Here is a 19,236-nt window from a genome sequence, read left to right on the forward strand (position 1 = left end):
CACCCAAAACCAAGAAGGATGTGCAGAGGTTCCTAGGGTTTGGAAACTTTTATTGTAAGTTCATCCGAAACTTCGCCCACCTGACGGCGCCCATCACGGACTGTCTCAGCAGTAAAAAGAAGTTTGTTTGGACGGCGGAGGCGGAGCGAGCGTTTGAGGAACTGAAAAGGGCCTTCGCCTCTGAAGAACAACTTCTGCATGTGGATTTACAAAAAAAGCTGAGGGTCGAAACAGACGCATCTGACAGAGCCATAGGGGCGGTGCTTCTTCTGCAGCCGGGGAAGGAGGAGTCAGAGTGGCGACCGTGTGCCTTCTTTTCGCGAAAGCTGAACAAATCCGAGAGGAACTACACGGTGTACGACCGGGAACTTCTTGCGATTCATGAGGCTTTCCGGAGATGGAGGCACCTGCTAATTGGTGCACAACATAAGGTGCAAGTGTGCACGGACCATAAGAATCTAGAGTATTGGAGAACTGCGCGAGTGCTCAACCAACGGCAGTTGAGATGGGCCCAGGAGTTCTCCAAATTTAACTTTGAGATTTGTTACGTGCCAGGCCCAGAGAACGTTAGGGCGGACGCTCTCTCACGCAAACCTGAATATTTGGAGGGGGAGGGAGCACCCGAAGAGACCCATGTCATTCCAGAGGACCGCTGGGTGTGTGGGGCGGCATTGGTGGGGCAAAGGGAACTGGTAGAGGGAACGGTGCAGGATGAATACGCCCAGGACAAACTCAGGGGTCTCAGGAGGGAGGGAGACAAACCCGGGGGTTTTGAGGAGAGAAACGGGGCGTTGTACTACAAGGGAGCGTTATATATACCTGAAGGGGAATTGAGGGAAAAGGTACTCAAGCAACTGCACGATAGCCCCACAGCAGGGCATTTTGGGCAACACAAAACCATGTGGCTGGTTACCAGGGAATTCTGGTGGCCCAAGGTCAGGGAAGATGTGCGGGAGTATGTGAGAGGGTGTGACCAATGCCAACGAGCCAAGGGGGAGAGGCGGGCACCGGCAGGTTTATTAGAACCACTACCCACGCCTGAAAGACCATGGGAAGCAGTGGCAATAGATTTCATGACTGATCTGCCAAGGTCCAGAGGGAAAACAGCCATCATGGTTGTGGTAGACCTGTTAACCAAGATGGCCCACTTTATAGCCTGCTCACATGCGGTCACAGCAGAAGAAACCGCTAAATTGTTTGTAGAAAATGTGTTTAGGCTGCATGGCGCCCCCTTGAGGGTGGTTTCTGACCGAGGGAAACAATTTACTTCCAGGTTCTGGAGGAAGCTCATGAGCTTACTGCATGTAGAGGTGAATTTCTCAACTGCCCGTCATCCAGAAACCAACGGGCAGGCGGAAAGAGCTAATGGTGTCCTCCAGCAATATTTGAGGTGTTATGTGAATGACAGAGAGAATGATTGGGTGGAGAAGCTGGCGTTGGCAGAATTTGCCTACAACAATGCAGAGAACGTGTCCACGGGGATGAGCCCCTTTTTGGCTAATCACGGGTGCCATCCCCGAGCCTTCCCAGGGGGGGAAGGGGAGAACTGGAGCGTTCCAGCTGCAGAACAGTTCGTTGAAGAAATGGAAGCGATCCATCACCAGCTCCAACTTAACTTAAAAAGGGCTAAGGAGGAATATAAGAGGCAGGCAGACAAAAACAGAAGGGAAGGTGAAAGCATTAGGGTGGGGGACCAGGTGTGGCTGTCCACCCAAGGGTTACCATTCAAGGGGGGTTGTAAGAAGTTAAGACCCAAAAGGCTGGGCCCATTTGAAGTCACGCAGCAGGTCAACCCAGTGGCTTTCAGACTCCGGTTACCGAACCACATGAAGCTGCACCCAGTGTTCCACAGGTCGTTGCTGTCACCGTATAAAGGGGACAGAGAAGGGAGGGTCAATAGGGGACCAGCTATGGAGGAAAAGGAACACAGCTACCATGTAGCGGAGATTCTCGATTCCAGGTGGAAGGGAGATCAAGTAGAGTATTTGGTAATGTGGGAAGGGGAGCCGGAGTCGGAAAACACCTGGGTCATGGCAGAGGATGTAGATGACGAGGTTTTGATAGAAACTTTTCATCAGAGATTCCCTCGTAAACCTCAGCCAGTGGCGAGGTTCCGGAGGGAATACTTTGCCACCACCGACGAAGAAGAAGAGTTGGAGGGGTTCTCTGATTCCGAGGCGGAGGAGGATTCAGCGAGCCGGAACGAAGACCGATGGAGGGAAATGTTCGAGACGTCTGAAGATGAAGAGGATTCTTTTCGGGGTTTTAGCTCCTCACCGCCCAGAGGAGAGAGTAGGGGCGGGGGGGAAGGGGGCCCTGGAGGGGAGGTGGATGTCAGGGAACTGACATCAGAGGAAAGGGAGGTGGTAGGGCTCCCAGAGGCTGGGAGGGAGTCAGCAGCTAAAGCAGGGACCAGCAGGGGGAGCGAGGGGTCTCTGGAGGAGGATCTCAGTAATGCTGAGAGAGACGCAGCAGCCAAGGCAGGAACCAGCAGGGGAGAGGAAGGGGTGAGAGACACTTCCAGCGAAAACAGCGGGGAGGTGTCAGAAGCAACCGTAGGGAGACCCATGCTTCGCCGGAAGCTGCCACGTCGTGAGTCCAGGAGACGCGTTTCCGTTAAGGAGCTTCTTTGCTGGAAGCGCTTCCGCAGGCAGCCACTGTCAGACTCTACGAGTGACTAGAGCAGACATGTCTGAGGAGCTCTGTCACACACAGAGGTTTGTGGAGCCGCACAAACTCTGAGGGAGCACAACTTTAAGCACAAGCAGCTAATCATCCCATCACAAATAGATACCGCTTTATAGCGGGAAGGTAAACGGCGTTTCCGTGTGCTGCGCTGGTGCTGGCTCGCCAGAGCAGCTTCGTCACGCTGGCCACGTGACCCGGAAGTGTCTCTGGACAGCGCTGGCCCCCGGCCTCTTAAGTGAGATGGGCGCACAACCCTAGAGTTGGACACGACTGGCCCGTACGGGCAGGGGTACCTTTACCTTTTTACATTAATGATTAAATATGTTGCAGCCATTGAACAGCATTGCTTGGCCACAATTTGCAAAACTTAAGGTCTCAATAAGGAAGGGAGGTTTTGATAGTTCGTGGCCATGATATTCTTCTCCCCACCCCAATCATTGTTGATCCATTGAGCCAATCCCTTTCTGGCAGGCATTTAACCAAGTTTTAAAAGACTCTGTTGGACATTGAGCGGTAGCCGACCAGGATTTGCCACTATACATTAAGTTCCCTAGGAACCCCTCACCTTCCAATAGTCCCATTTTTTATTTTTTTAAAAGGTTGGGCCTTCTCTATCTTTGCATGTGGACATGCAGAGCTTAATTTGACGTCCCTGGGCTTAGGTACCATGAGCTTGGAGGTAGGCTGGTTGGCTTTGTGTACTGCATTTAGCCTTGACATTTTTAAATGCATGCCTAAAATTTGCTTTGTGTCACTTGACTCTGAAATCTAAAGACCATTGGTGGCTCTCTAGTCCAGCTCTTTTGCTGTCCTTTGAGATAGCAGCGTGGTCCTCTAGGTGTAGGGATATGAAGCAGAGGAAATACTGCATTATCCCTAAACAGCTTTTCAGTGGGGGAAAAGTGGGGAAGAAACAACAACAAAAACCTACCGAAATGTTGGTTAATGAATGAGGTCATGGTGAGAGGAGAAAAGGGTGCATATGATACTTATTTTAACCTCAACATAATTGTATGTATGGAAAAGAAGTTCAGCAACTGTTGATTTTTACCTCAATGGCTTCATGCTGTGCTATCTGTTATCTCTCTTTGGACAAACTGGGGACTGAAAATAATATAAGTGTAAATGAGTTTGGGTTTGATAGTAATTTTAAAAAAAAGGAAGAGGAAAAGGGTCATATTTGGCTGCTCCCCCGTCAAACCACAGAATTCCTTTGTTTTGCAGACATGCAGCAATATTGCAGGAAGACATGCAGGAATGTTGGTGTAGGAAATCATTGCACATGAGTTGTGCTTATTTGTGGGTGTTGCCATTAAAAATGTGTCTGGCTCTTAAGAAGGCTTTAAGAAAAATCAAAATATATTTAATACCCATCTCCTACTGAATGGTGGTGGTGGTGGTGATGATGGTGTAATGTCTCATTTGTTCACCACATCTTTGGAAGAAGTAGTTGATTCTTTACTTTCTTTAAGAGGCCTTGTGTTTTTTATCATCCCTTCCTCCAACTGCTTTTAAAGATTTTTGTGACCAAAACTACAAAGGACACTTTGTAATTAATTATTGTACTCATGGGTCATGTTTCCAGAAGAGATCTGCAGCAGATAATACAACTGAAAGGATGTTTTGATGGGGAAAGCTTTGAAGAGTGACAGCTGACAGGTGTCTGCTGTTGTCTCTGTCAAGTTCTTTCTCCAACATCAGTTCATGTCTTCCTCTTCTCCCTCCCCTAACATATTGTGTACTTAACATCCTACTATTTATTGGCTTCATTTGTCTTGACTCGGAAACTCTCTGTGGTTAGTGAAATAGATAAATCGGGTTGTGTTGTTTGCTTGGGGTTGATGGGAAATAAACCCCTGGATGGGAATGATGATTAGGTCTGCAAACTTTCACTGGCAGATTAATCAACTACAACTTTAGCTCATGATTGGGCAGCCTTTGGTCCTCCAGCCGCTACTAGACTTCACTCCCATCCTTGAACCTTGGCCATACAGAGTGAGCTTGATGGGAGTTGGATTACAACAATGCCTGAAACACCACCGGTTCCCCAACCCCTCAGAAGCTGCTCATTGGAGAACTGAGAATTGTTTGTTTATTTTTTTGAAACTATTTTGGTTCTATAATGATAATCAAACAGGAAATTTAAAAAAAGAAAGAAAAGAAAATGATCAAGGTGGTCTTTCCTCCCAGGAGTGAGCAACTTATTTTAATGAATGGTTAGTTATCTCACACTTTATTTTTTCAATAAGGCATCCTTACTGTGGCATTGGCAATCTGCAAACCTACTGAAATTTAATTGATTTGGTTAAAAGCCAGATTATTAATCAACTGAAATTAATGAGCTGTTTGACAGCCCTACTGATGATGCTTAATTTGTGTATAGCATAGGAAGAATTCAACCCTGCCATCATTTTAGAGATGGAAATATTGCTGGATTTGTCACTCCCCTTGAAGTGTGTGAGGTGGGTCTACTGCATGTTTGTCAGATCTACTTTGTTTTTCATATGAACCCAAAGACTTGCCAAGCAGAGCTAGGTACAAAAGGCATCTATTTAGAATTAAGAACACTGTTTCTCTGAGTACATTCTGAGCCTCAGATTTGAGATAGGGCCAAATGAAGCTCTCTGAGTTGAGGTGATGGGGCTTCTTCCTTCTATGTAAAAGGTAAAGGGACCCCTGACCATTAGGTCCAGTCATGGCCAACTCTGGGGTTGCGGCGCTCACCTCGCTTTATTGGCCGAGGGAGCCGAAATACAGCTTCCAGGTCATGTGGCCAGCATGACGAAGCCACTTCTGGCGAACCAGAGCATCGCACAGAAATGCCGCTTACCTTCCCGCCGGAGCAATACCTATTTATCTACTTGCACTTTTTTGGCATGCTTTCAAACTGCTAGGTTGGCAAGAGTCCTTCTATGTAGCTCTTAACATATCCTCATGGCTATCATTCATTGTTTCCCAACAACCCCAGGTCATTGCTAGTGGTTTGCAACCACCATCCCCCAATGAACCATGAAAACTGCTGAGGGTCTTGGCAGACCAGTTGCTGTTTTCTTTCTGCGCACTGTAGCAACTGTAATGCACTGTGCTAGATTCTGTATGGTTTCTAATAATATTTTTATTGCTTTTTTATTCCTTATATTGCATTAAGTTTTGAATTCCATAGAACTCAAATTGTAAGCATAGATTCATAGAATTGGAACGGACCATGAGGATTATCGGGTCCAGCCCTTCAATGCTGTAATATGCAACCTTGGTATTATCAGCACCACGCTCGTAACCAGCTGAACTACCCAGTGCGGCCAGGGTGTGGAGGGAGCTGCATGTCTAAATGCACCCCCGTCTTCCAACGAAACAAAAATAAACTCTGGACACAAACTGACAGCATCACAAGGAGAAGGGTTTAGCGTAGCTTTCTCTCTGCATAGGCCTGCATTGTGAGAAAACTGCAAATATCTGTCCATTTGCTGCCAAATAAGGCAACACACACACCTGTGAATTTGCCACTGACCTGTTGCAGCTTCTTAGTGAAGTAAACGAAAGGAATAGCCGTGCATATGGATTTTTTTTAAAAAAATAAGCAAGTAAGAGGGTAGGGTAAGTTTGTATTGGGCGTTTGGAAAGTGTAGAGTGCTGCTTTGTTGGGATACTGCCAGGGAGACAAAGTCCATCATGGCCCCACGACGGCTGCCGGACGATCCATCGATCTCCCGTAGACACGCAGTATCAGCAATTAGCGACATGAGCTCCAGAAAATAGCTTGCCACATTCTGGAACTGATGCACACTCTATCAGCAGATAATTCACAGCAGAAGTTGCACGCAGGAGAGCATATTTACAAGTTTATTCAGCGTTGGTCAGAACAAAGAAAAACATGACTGCCTGCATCAGTGTCTCCAGACACAGAGAGAAAACGAAAGCAACAGGGAACATAAACATCCTGTGAACAGGAAATGCACAGACTCTGTGACTCACAAAGCCTGCTCCCTTTTAAGGTGGAACGGAAATATCCTAACATGCTTCACAGCACACGCAGTGAAATGGAGCCCTGGCCAGAAGGAGATGTCCAGGCATTCCCAGAGAGAGCAGCAAGCCTGTTTGGAAAGCAGTGGCAGCTGAAGGAAGAGAAAAAGAAGACTGCCCCACTGCCGCTTTACACAGTGGCCACGGCAACCCCTCTCTCAGGTGCCACATTGGCAGACTATTGGGGTTGCTGCAGTAGGCTAACAGCTATTCCTCCAGAGTACTTAGGTTTTAGTTTTAGCTTTTGGAAATAATAATAATAATAATAATAATAATAATAATAATAATAACAACAACAACAATAATAATAATGCTTCATTGGATCTCTCTGCTGTCATGTCCAGATTTGTTTGTGATTAGTGTCTAATACACGGATGGCTACATTCAACCTCTGTTGAACAGGAAGTCAGAAGTCCTTGTTATAGATGGATGGGATGCTGCAAACTGAACAGTCACTCATAAATCTTGCTCTTTATGCATTTGATTAACGTCTAACAAGGATTTTGATGGATGGCTTTGCAACGAATAATTAAACATTGTAGGACCAAACACTCGTGGCCTTACTTCATCCTCAGGCAAATATTACTAATCACTTCAGTGAGCAGAAGAAATTGGGTTGTGTAGCTGCATGTTTGCCAGCCCCCTCCTCGCCTACCAGTTTCAAGCTGTAAAATTTAAGTTTGGTTTTTTGTTTGGTTTTTTTACTGTTTTTGGTTTATAACTAAATATGTAGTTCGGGAAATATTAGAAGAGACCTGCTGGAGGGACTGACGTTGATAGTGGGGTATGACTTTTACTAGCCTCTAACAGGGCACATAGAAGAGAAGGGGGAAAAGGTACTTGATAAGAATTAGATGGTGATGATTATGATAATCATCCAAATTAACAACAACAATGGTAATTGCTGTTGCTCTGTGAACCTGGTACTGCAGGATGCTAATTAGAGAAAATCTCCAGCAATTCTTTTCTCCCCACTGTTGGCCCTCAAATGTGAATGTTTTGCCTAAAGTTCTAAGAATTCTCAGCCAGTTTTGCCTCTTGTCCCTCCTACATTTTCTGTAGCACCCAGCCACTGCTCCAATTTCATGTGTTGCAAGATAAAAGTTAAGGCTCTTGAACCCCACTCAGAACTCCTTGAAAGCAGAGAGGTGTGCAAAGCTGGCAGATATGGAGACAGTTTAGACTGGACTGCTCTTCCCTTAATGCCCAGGAAACGTTTTGTATTCAAATGCTGCGTGCTTGTTTGAGAAGGAGCTTGGTTGGTGGTGCCCAACTCCCTTTCCTCGTGAGCTTATTGACGACTTGGCTTTCTGAAATCTGTGTGCTTGAGAAAGTAACTCAGGAATAACCAACTGTAGTGACCATACCAAAGATTTAAAGCACCCTCCCCTAGGAATCCTGGGAACTGTACTTTGTTTAGGGTGCTGGGAATTGTAGCTCCATGAGGGTGTAAACTATGTTTACATAAGCAGAAGGTGGCCTTCTGTCATAGTTGCTTTAGTTGAGATTCCAGGGGGTTGGACTAGATGTCCCTTGGGGTCCCTTCCAACTGTACAATTCTATCATTCTGTGATTTCCCAGGATTCTTTGGGGTGGAGGGGGATATGTTTTAAGTGTACAGTATGGTGTTTCAGCAGCCTGGTAGTATTCCTGGCTCTCTGATACGATATGCATATTTCTGAGCTCATGTTCTTTATCCACATTCTACGGTTTTCGGTGCACATTAGCTTGTACGCCTTGTATACCTTCCAAAAACATAATGTGTGACTCTGCCTTTAAAAGCGAACAAAGCAAGCAGATAAGTTGCCGTGAAATATGGCCACACACACACTGCTGTTTTCTTTGCACTGGAATGAGAACACATCAGAAGTCTCTCTGCTGGTGAACTAATTGAGATAGTTAGGGATAGAAATCAGGTTATCTTTATTTAATTTTGTTGTATCTTTTTTTAAAAAAAGAATTCTCAGTTGTGTCTAATTAGCAGCTTAGTACTGTTGGCCTGGTTGTTATTTCATGCTAATTTGTTTAAATAAGATCCTTCCTTCACTGATACATTCCACTTGTTACCTACAGTGTGCTCTCTTATTACATTAGGCAGCTTCCTAACAGGGTGAATTATCGTTACCAATAATCCTGCTATGCTGTTATGGGCCCCAGGTGTTGTCAGTGCTCTAATATGTGCTGATCAAAATAATTTATTTTTCTGCTTTTTAAAAAAACTTCATTTTTCACTCTAAGCCAGTGCAAAGAACTTTGTGAACTGTACCTTGCTGTGGTTTTGCTGGGAAATCACAGGGGATCTCCTCCTTACAGAAAAACATTTCCCCGGCTCTGGCTGGGGAGGGCGGGGTATAAGTAAAATTTATTATTATTAACCATAGCCATCAAAATCTAGGAAAAACAAAAACATATTTCAATTTAAAAGTGAACTCCCAACCATAACTTGGCTATCCTAGCCTTCAAAAGGAGGGTGTTTCAGAACTGAGGCACCACTACCCTACTAGAGTCATTGCTGTTGCTGTTGCTGTTGTTGTCCCCCTCTGAGTGGGTTGCCCCAGCCACTCTGGGCAGCTTCCAACAAATTAAAACACAGTACAACATCAAACATTAAAAACCTCCCTGAACCTTCAGGGATGTCTTCTAAAAGTCAGATAGTTGTTTTATTTCCTTGACATCCAATGAAAGGGAGTTCCACAGCCATTCCACACCAAATGGCTGGCGTGCTAGTTGTTCAGAAATCTGCCAGGTTGATGCGTAGAACCAAAAGCTTTCTTCTGACGAGAGTTTTAATCTGATGGTAAACTTTTGTGCAAACTGTATTCATGGATTGTATGGGTTAGTTTTCCGGCATTAATTTGAGACTTTGTTTACAAAGCTTTTTAAAAACGTGCTTCTTAAAATGCTGTTCCTCCCTCCCTTTCTCTCCAGATGCTGCTCACGGAGTACTTGGATATGAAAAATACACGGGCATCTTCGGAGCCATCAGCTCAGCTTAGTTATGCCAGCTCGGGACGGGAATTTGCAGCATTCTTTGCAAAAAAGAAACCCCAGAGGCCTAAAACCTCCCTCTTCAAGTAAGTGCAGCGCTGCTTCTCTTTTCCAAACTGTTCTTTGCATAGAGATTGTCCAGCCCATCTTCAGTACTGCTCTGTGCTTGATAGTTACCCAGCTTTATTTTTAAGAGGAGAGATGGGAGCTTAATTTAGGGAGGAGGCTGCAAACACTTAGGTCACGTGGAAGTCAGACGTATGATGCAAATGGACTCCCCCATTTTCACATTAAATGTGGGTCTCCCTGACCTGAGTTTTCTAAAGGAGGCGTGAGAGTTGGAATCCTGGCGGAGAAATGGTGATAAATAGTAGTGGAAGGGGAGTCTGATTCTCTTCTCTTTTCCCCTGAGACACAGTATAAGACTGCTTTATCCATCTTCATGAATTGGGGAAGGCAGAGAGGCTGGGCAAGCTTATTGTCCCTCTGAGGGTATAGAGAACATACACATACAAATAATGTTGCAGAGGAGGAAAAGGTTGCTGGTTCTTGCAACTGTCTGAATAAATCATTGGGGCTGTTTTGGCTCCACAGCTGAAGTTCAGCCACTTTTATTTGTTTCAGAATTCTCCACATCCGACTGACTTACACTCTTGCACAGACATGCGTGGGAACATGTGTTACAGAAAGTTATAGAATGACAAGGGCAAAGCTTGATCTGTGTTGGCAGTTGTGCTTCTTCTGTTCCATTCTGTTTTGATTAACCCAAGAATTCTGTCCTTGGTCCATTGTGTGCCTCTTTCTCTTGATGCTGCTTCAACTGGATGCTGTTAATCACTGCCGTGATTTTTTTTAGTCAACATTTTAAACATGAGTGATTCTCGGGTTCATCTTTTGTACTTCTCGCTTCCAGCCTTCATACAGCAGTGCCCCTGCCCTGCATTTTTTACTTTTCTTTTACCATTTTCTTGGCTTTTCTTTTGGAGACCAATAGCCCAGAATAAGCCCCTTTGATTAATTAGTGGTAAACTGGAAATGCATCTTTTAAATCAACCACTGGGACTATGGCATCATGGATTAGATATCTCTCTTGGCCTCAGTTTCCTTTACATATGCATACGTGCCCATTCGACTGCTTCAATCTCAGAACTGGCACTTTTACAAGTATCGCATATTGTTCATTCTGCACTTGCAAGGAATCAAACCTTCAGTGTAGCAGCACCTTCTCTTTGGAACAAACCTGCCCATTAATATTAGGCAAATGCCTCTGCCTGTAATGTCTTTGGTGCCTGTTCACTTTTCCTCCCAGCAAGCCTATCTATGCCTATAATTTTATCACGTGTAATTACTGTAATTGTTTTAAAATGTGCTATATAGTCACACTGTTGTGTAAGGTAAAAAAAGGTAAAGGACCCCTGGACAGTTAAGTCCAGTTAAAGGCGACTATGGGATTGTGGCGCTCATCTTGCTTCAGGCCAAGGGAGCCAGCGTTTGTTCTCAGACAGCTTTTCGAGTCATGTGGCCAGCATGACTAAACTGCTTCTGGCGCAACGCAACACCATGACGGAGACCAGAGCGCACAGAAACGTTGTTTACCTTCCTGCCACGGCAGTACCTATTTGTCTACTTGCACTGGCGTGCTTTCAAACTGCTAGGTTGGCAGAAGCTGGGACAGAGCAATGGGAGCTCACCCTGTTGTGCAGATTCGAACTGCTGGCCTTCCAGTTGGCAAGCCCAAGAAGCTCAGTGGTTTAGACCATGGCGCCTTCTCCCCTGTTGTGTAGGAATTGCAGGCAGCCTGCAACTTCACACTCAGCATCAAAGGACTAGAACCTTGTTGATATTCCCTCATAGATTCCCTGGAAGGTTTGGATTTCTTGCAGTTTCCCTGCTGATCCTGAACTGATCCCATCCCCTGTTGCTTGGCATGTTAGCTCGTCAGCTTCATTGCTCCAGCCCCACACACTCATTTCTGTCTGACGAAAATGAAGTAAGGCATAATTGCTTAATAAGAAGCGCATGTCCCCTGCTGCTCATTCTCTTGTCATTGCTTTAACCACAATGACAGCCATGCTTGCTGGGATCTCTGGTTGCTTTATCTGTCAGCTGTCACTGCATCTGTAGAGATCTTGCCATTAAAATGGCATTTTTCATCCTGTTGAGAGGTGTAGTTGTTTGATAATGCCTCGGTCGTGCTGTTTTCTTCTTCCTTGGGTGTTTGTCTCGCCACACAGAGCAGCTGTCTCCCAACCCTCTTTCCATTTAGAGGGCCATCCACCTGCCAGAAGGCTCTCTGCATTTTCAAGAGCCCTCCTTGAGTAATCAGGCTAAGTTATGGAGAGGGCCCTAGCTCAGTGGTAGAGCATCTGGTTGTTTACCCCATCCTCTCTAGGTATGGCTGGGTCCCCTGCTTGAAGCCCTTGAGAGCTGCTTCCAGTCAGAGCAGACAATACTGAGCTAGTTGGGCCAGTGGTCTGTCTTGGTGCAAGGCAGCTTTCTATGTTCCTTTGAGTTATCATACAGACAGAATAGGGAGGCCTGCTGCTAGGCAGACTTGCATGGCCACCTAAAGTGGCATTTTCCCAGGATGTTTTCCTTCCTTCTGTAATGGTTGTGGAAGAGACTGTTCTTCCTACCTTGTAAGCAGAGGGCTTTAGAGAGTCGTGTGTCTGGGGTAAAACTCTTAAACCAGGGGTCAGCAAACTTTTTCAGCAGGGGGCCGGTCCACTGTCCCTCAGACCTTGTGGGGGGCCGGACTATATTATGAAAAAAGTAAAAAATGAATGAATTCCTATGCTCCACAAATAACCCAGAGATGCATTTTACATTCTACTCATGTAAAAACATGCTGATTCCCAGACCGTCCACTGACCGGATTTAGAAGGCGTTTGGGCCAGATCCAGCCCCCAGGTCTTAGTTTGCCTACCCATGTCTTAAAGGAACTATTCTCGCCAGTTTCCCATGGCCAGGAATATTCAAAGAGTTGTGTTTTTGTAGTCTGACTTTACCTGACATGGTAAGTGGGGAGGAAGGAGGAAGTGTCCATTTTGCATAGGGTGTGGCTGGAAATGATCAGTACAAAAGTGCTGCTTTGAGTAAATGACCTATGTTCCTTGTTAGTGCTCATGACGCCAGGGGCCCGTAACACTCTGAAGAATATTCAGAAGAATGTAAGGTACATGCCACAGGCTAAGATTTGGTGCCTTCTAGTTAGGATCTTAGCAGCAGAATGAAATGTATGCGATGATTAATAATGGGGAGGGATACGGGGACTCAGTCAGAGATCAACAGAATTAGAAACTTGTTTAGCTTTTGAAGATGGCCACTTTCTCGCTCTCAGGATTACACTGTCAGTATATGAGCATGCATATTGGAACTGGCCTTGACTTTCACATCGATTCATCATGCCTGCTGACGTGCTGTGTTTGTCTCATTGCAGGTTTGAATCATCTTCCCATGCCATTAGTATGAGTGCCTATTTGCGGGAGCAGAGGAGGGAGTTGTACAGCAGGAGTGGTGAACTTCAAGGTAGGCCAAATCTGGTTTCAAATGAACACTTAAGTAACACTTTTTCACTTACCTTGATAGCCGCTGTCTTTTCTGAAATAAATTGGAAACAGATCAAAACTTCAAACTAGTTGCTTTCACATTTTAAGTCAGAATTCAAAATACTGAACTGCAAGATAAAACTCCATGGTAGCAATATCAGTTTTGAGTTTTGTCATGATATTTGAGTTTTACAGTACAGCCAGGTTTTGATACCCACCCACTCACAAAGTATGTTTTGTAATGCTTTCAGGATGATAGATTTCGCTGAAATTTCTTTCCAGCTGTATTATATTTGGGAGGCCAGTATAACAGATGGGTCTGACACTTTGGGAAATACAGTGGTGCCTCGCAAGACAAAATTAATTCGTTCCGCAAGTTTTTTCTTCTTGCGAGTTTTTCGTCTTGCAATCAATGCGTTCCTATGGAGACCGTCCGGGGAAAGAGGGGAAGTGCCGCTCTGCCCCCTCTTTTGAAGCAAGGGGCTGCGGGGAGAAGATCGCTTCTCCCCGCCGCCCCTTGCTTCAAAAGAGGTCCAGGGACAGCGGGGGAAGACGCGCTGCGCTTCCCGCTGTCCCCGGACTTCTTTTGAAGCAAGGGGCTGCGGGGAGAAGCGATCTTCTCCCCGCAGCCCCAGGTCCGGGGACAGCAGGGAAGACGCGCTGCGCTTCCCGCTGTCCCCGGAGCTTGCGGGGCAAGCTTCGTTTTGCGAAGCAAGCCCATAGGGAAATTCGTCTTGCGAGGCAACTCGAAAATGAAAAAACCTTTCGTTTTGCGAGTTTTTCGTTTTGCGAGTTTTTCGTCTCGCGAGGCGTTCGTCTTGCGGGGCACCACTGTAGTAATGCAGTAGACCTGGGCATGCATGCTCCTCCCTCTTTCTCCCTCTCTCTTCCTGCTTTAAAGGAAATATGGACCAAACAGCAAACAGTGACTTTCCTCAGGCCAGGGAAAGAGATGAGAAAATGAAAACATCCGAGCTATTGCAGGTTGCAGAAAATGTCAGTCTACTTAAATTGCTATTCTCAGTTCTCCTCCAAACACTCAGTTGCATGCAGAAGTCACATTGACTTGGAAGCAGACTAGTTGCACTTTTAATTGTTCATAAAAAAAACCTAAACTAAAAAGCACATAAAGATAGACCCAAGTTGGAACAAATGTTCTAACTATCACTTCAGCTCAGTCAGTAGAGCATGAGATTCTTAATCTCAGTCGTGTGTTCAGACCCAATGTTGGACAGAAGATTCCTGCATTGCAGGGGGTTAGACTAGATTACCCTTGTGGTCCCTTCTAATTCTACAATTTTCTGATTATCTGATTTTATTGTTCTTAACGTTTGTATTTGTATTTTTAATGCTAGGCTCTGGTAGTACACACACACACACACACACACACACAGAGAGAGAGAGAGAGAGAGAGAGAGAGAGAGAGACTAGAGATCCACTGCAACACTTAGTTGCGAGGGCCTGCTTGCTGCTTATGATAGAACCATCCATGTTCCTGGCCCTTTACAGCATTGTTGGAAGAAGGAAGGAAAGTAGGCTCCTGACCCAGGGATCTTTCCATTCAAAGTTCTCTGCATTTCAAAACCAGATGCTGGGTTGGAAGGGGAGAGGCAAAGGCTAACAAGGGATGAAGGTGAGCTAATGCAATTACCCAGTTATACACTGTGGTTGTGGTGTGTATGCAAGGGGTGAGCTGCTATAAAATGCCAATCTAACAGTGAGAGGTGAGATCTTGGCATTTCCTTGATAAAAGAGAGAGCCTGTTTGCGTTGTTTGTGTTTAAAAAATTTGTATTCAGATGAATTTACTATTACATCCCTAATAGCTTTCTTATACATTACACTAATAGTATAGTTAATTCCACCAAGCGGCATGATTGTCAAAGAGCTGCACAGCACAGCCGTCACCTTCCTTGTAATTAATGAAGTGCCCTTTGCATAGCAGACACTATAGGATTTAATTACTGTCGCTACCAATGCCCCCTGCTGATTCTGACTCTGCCATAAAATGCAGAGCCAGCGTGGCTTGGAGGTGGATGCTCAGAGCTTTTAGAGGAACAGCCTCTCCTGCTCTCTTGCCTGCCAGGTTTCCTGCGTTTAGAAACTGGCTGGGGGTGCAGCATTCACACCAGCACACTGACGCAGTTAGCTGAGAGGGAAGTGCCATTCCCTTTTTAAAGTTACCCATTAGCTGCAAAGCAGTAAATCTGACCCTGCAATTCAACAGATCTGCAACAAACCCTACCTTGGTGTCATGGGGGCAGAGAAGGTGTGGAGGGAACAAATATATTCAATTTTTAGCTGCTTTCTCAGGAGCAAAGCCAAATTCTCTCTAAGATTGATTCAGGAGCTAGTTGTTTTGAGTGTTACAATCCAGCACCAAATAAAGGCCTAATTAATCTGATGAGTCAGTAGGCTTTTGCACATGTAGCTCTATATTGGGTTATGGCCTTTTCATTCAGAAGCACATTTCTTCCAGACTTTCACTTTGCAATGGAGGAGAATGACCTGTAAGTTGATCTGAGAATATTCAGAGTTTTCCTGTGTTCTGCTTCCTAGAGAGGAAGCTGTCAGCCTTTCTGTGATGTGCAGAGGTATGCTGTTCATATGTATGAGCATTCATATCCCAGTGTACTAACTAATGCTCATGCTGCTATATAATCATTCACATTTTACCTTGTGAGGTTAGCTAGGCTGAAAAGTAATGACCATTCCACCGAGTGAGCTTTGTGAAAGAAGCTGTTTGTGGCCCCCTAACCTGCCTCTTCTCACCCCTCCCCCTGATCTTGGTCTGGTATGTCTGCACATCAAGTATTTGGAGCTTGCCTCACAAGAAATGTTACAGCATTTAATGCAGATGACTTGCAATATTTGGAAGTGAATGGAAGGTAACTTAGAATTGTGCAAGGGAAAAACAGCCCCAAATGCAAACTTTAATTCAGATTATCTGGAGCATTCAAGAAGTGGAGCTGGTATAATGCTTGTTTATATATCCATGCTTCCCAACCTAGCAGTTCGAAAGCACCCCCGGGTGCAAGTAGATAAATAGGGACCGCTTACCAGCAGGAAGGTAAACGGCATTCCGTGGGCTGCGCTGGCTCGCCAGATGCAGCTTGTCACGCTGGCCACGTGACCCGAAAGTGTCTGCGGACAGCGCTGGCTCCCGGCCTATAGAGTGAGATGAGCGCACAACCCTAGAGTCTGGCAAGACTGGCCCGTACGGGCAGGGGTACCTTTACCTTTATATATCCATACCAGTGAGTTACATTCAAGAGCAGCTTAGTCAAGAGTTATGGATAAGAACATTGGAAGAGACTTTCTGTGTTTGACCAAAGGGCTATTCCAGCATTCATTCTCACAGTGGAGAAGAGAATACCCCAGTGAGAAGCTCACAAGGATACAAGCATAGTAGCTACGGCCAGCCCTGCTATTAGTCAGGCTGCTGCCTTCATCACTAGATGCAGGGAATGTAGCAAGCTGTTGGGAAGACAGAGCTGTGTGTGCCACACTGGCTGCTCTACGCCAGCTAAGCTAGCCTTCTGCTCTCAGGAATAGTGGAAGCTATTGTCCCATCACTAGTGAGGAAGACTCAGCTGCTGCCTTGTTTGTGTTCTGTATATGCAGTGAGGGAGAGTCTTGTTCTTCACTTCAGGCAGCAAAACTTGTGCTGGCTCTGGCACCAGCAGTCTCTGATCGTGATCCCCAGCCACTGCTTTTCAGAGGCATTTTGTCTCTGATCCTGCGGGTTATATATAATCACTATGACCAGCAGCCATTGCCCTCCATGAATTTGTCTCATCCCCCTTTAAAGCCATTCAGGTTGGCAGCCACCACCATAATCTTATGGGAGTGAATGCCGTAGTTTAACAATGTGCTGTGTGAAGAAGTGCTTTCTTTTGTGTCTCTGGAATCTTTCAATGTGGACAGTCTCAGGCTCTAATACTATGAAAGCAAGATAAAAAAAAATCCCTATCTACTTTCTCAACACCATTCCTAGTTTTACACACCTGTATGATATCCCCCTTACCCTCTTTCTAAATGAGAAATTCACAGATCTTGCAGCCTTTCCTCATAGGAAAGTTGCTCCAGACCCTTGATCATTTTGGCTACTGTTTCCCAAACTTTTTCCAGCATGACAATGTCCTTTTTGAGGTTGGAAGTTTTATTTTCAATCCCTTTCCTAATGATCCCTAACATGGAATTTGCCTTCTTCACAGCTCCTGCACACTGAGTTGCCATTTTCATCAAGTTAATCACCGCAATCCCAAGATCCTTTTCTTGGTCACTCACTGCCAGTTCAGAACCCAGAATATTAGGATTTTTTCTTTTGCTTCAGGGTGCATCATTGCAAAATTTGGTTAGTCAAGATCTAGATCAGAGCTTTCCAAACTGTGTGTCGTGACACATTAGTGTGTCAGCTACAGTATGTAGGTGTTTTTCATGAACGCTCCCCGTGCTCTTTCCAGGGCTGGAAAGGGGTTAATTTAACCTCTGGTTTGCTAGTAAAACTGAATTACCGTGTTGCAAAATGATGCATGTTTAAAAAGTGTGTCACCAGCATGAAAAGTTTGGAAAGCTCTGGTTTAGATAATAAGGATCTTAACTATTAATGGAGGCTGTGTTTATAACTTTACCTTTGCTAGATAAAAATGTTGATTAATAATATATTTTCAGGGCATCCTTCCTCTATGTTGGGTTTCAAGTGAAATCAACATGCCGAAGGAGAGATCTGGTTACTAGGATGTGTCTTGCAAGCAAGTTGCATGTTTTTGTCAAAGCCAGTGTGAATCTGAGATTTTCGTTAGATACAGCAGGTGATATTTCTGTTCTAAGTCACCATAGGGAACCCAAATCATTTCCCACGCTGATGCAGTGCTCTCATATCAGTTTGCCAACTAAGTCCATGAAGAAAGTTCATGCGGTGAGAGAATTTGAAGAGCCTCAGGGGGGCACAAAGAGGCAGGGAAAGCAACCGGCAGGTTTCCACCAATATTTAGTCTTCCCAAGTTCTGGAAGATAATTGCAAGGTTCTCTTGACAACTTACTTCATGAACCAAGAACAGAACAGCTGAGTCTACCTGGTTGCAAAGCAGTCTGCCCTTTTCTCTACCACCTTCTTGTGCTAGCTTTTTCTACGTTCAGGGAATTTTTGAAGCGCCTTCAGAAATTTAGTTCCCTGTGCCTGCAGTGGGATATCGTAAAGTTCAGAGCAGACACTGATTTTGCTGAGCATGTAGTTCAGGCCTTGTTTATAGGGAATGGCATTCCCAGGAAGAACCCACCTCTTCTGCAAGGCACAATCTATTGTGGCTCATGCAATTGGTGTTAACCAAGAACAGCAGCAACAAAAAAGGCAGCCTAGGACAACCATCTGTGTTCTCTGGTGACACAAACTGCTTTTGACGTTTGGAGTAATGAAAATTCAGTTCAGCACTCTTAGAGTTGCGCATGATAATACGCTGTCATTCAGAGGAGATAGGGAGGGGGAAGGAAGGACTGATGTGTTCTTGTCTCATTTTTAAAGAGGCATTGTGGCAGGTGGATGCCCTAAGTTTTGAAAAGGAACCTCAAAATGGCAGAACAATTTAAATGAAGAGCTCCTTCTGCCTTGAGGAATGCAGCTAGGGGACTTTCTGTTCTCTTGGGTGTCTTGGTTGCTCCCCACCCCGTCAAAATCGGAGCTTTATTTGAGGTTGGGGCAGAGGGATTGCTCTTCTTCGCTTTGGCTGTGTTAATGCAATAATCTCATTCAGACCTTAGAAGCCCACTTATTATTTCCTCTGCGTGCGGTTTTTCTAGTGTAGCAGATTAGCAGCAACCGTCTCTTCAAAGGCTATCCAATCAAGAAGGGGTTATTAAAACCAGGGCGCTTTATGACTGAGAATTAATTAGAGCAGCATTTTCATGCAAAACATCCAATTTTTTGATCAGCAATGGAGCAGGGTCACAATTAACACTCTAGGAAGCTTAAATTTCCGGTATTTTGATTTTCA

At 45.1% G+C, this 19,236-nt stretch overlaps 1 protein-coding gene across 2 annotated transcripts in view; it reads left to right on the top strand.

Moving 5' to 3' along the window:
• EXOC4 (exocyst complex component 4) overlaps positions 1 to 19,236 on the top strand; it is a 380,738-nt gene that overhangs the window by 107,665 nt on the left and 253,837 nt on the right. For both annotated transcript variants that reach the window (XM_082238790.1, XM_082238791.1), the window contains exons 8-9: positions 9,637 to 9,782; positions 13,136 to 13,224. In XM_082238790.1, the coding sequence (XP_082094916.1) occupies positions 9,637 to 9,782; positions 13,136 to 13,224 (235 nt within the window). The remainder of the gene's footprint in view (positions 1 to 9,636; positions 9,783 to 13,135; positions 13,225 to 19,236) is intronic.

The sequence above is a fragment of the Podarcis vaucheri genome (genome assembly GCF_965113315.1).
Source record: "Podarcis vaucheri genome assembly, chromosome: 10".
NCBI lineage: Eukaryota > Metazoa > Chordata > Lepidosauria > Squamata > Lacertidae > Podarcis > Podarcis vaucheri.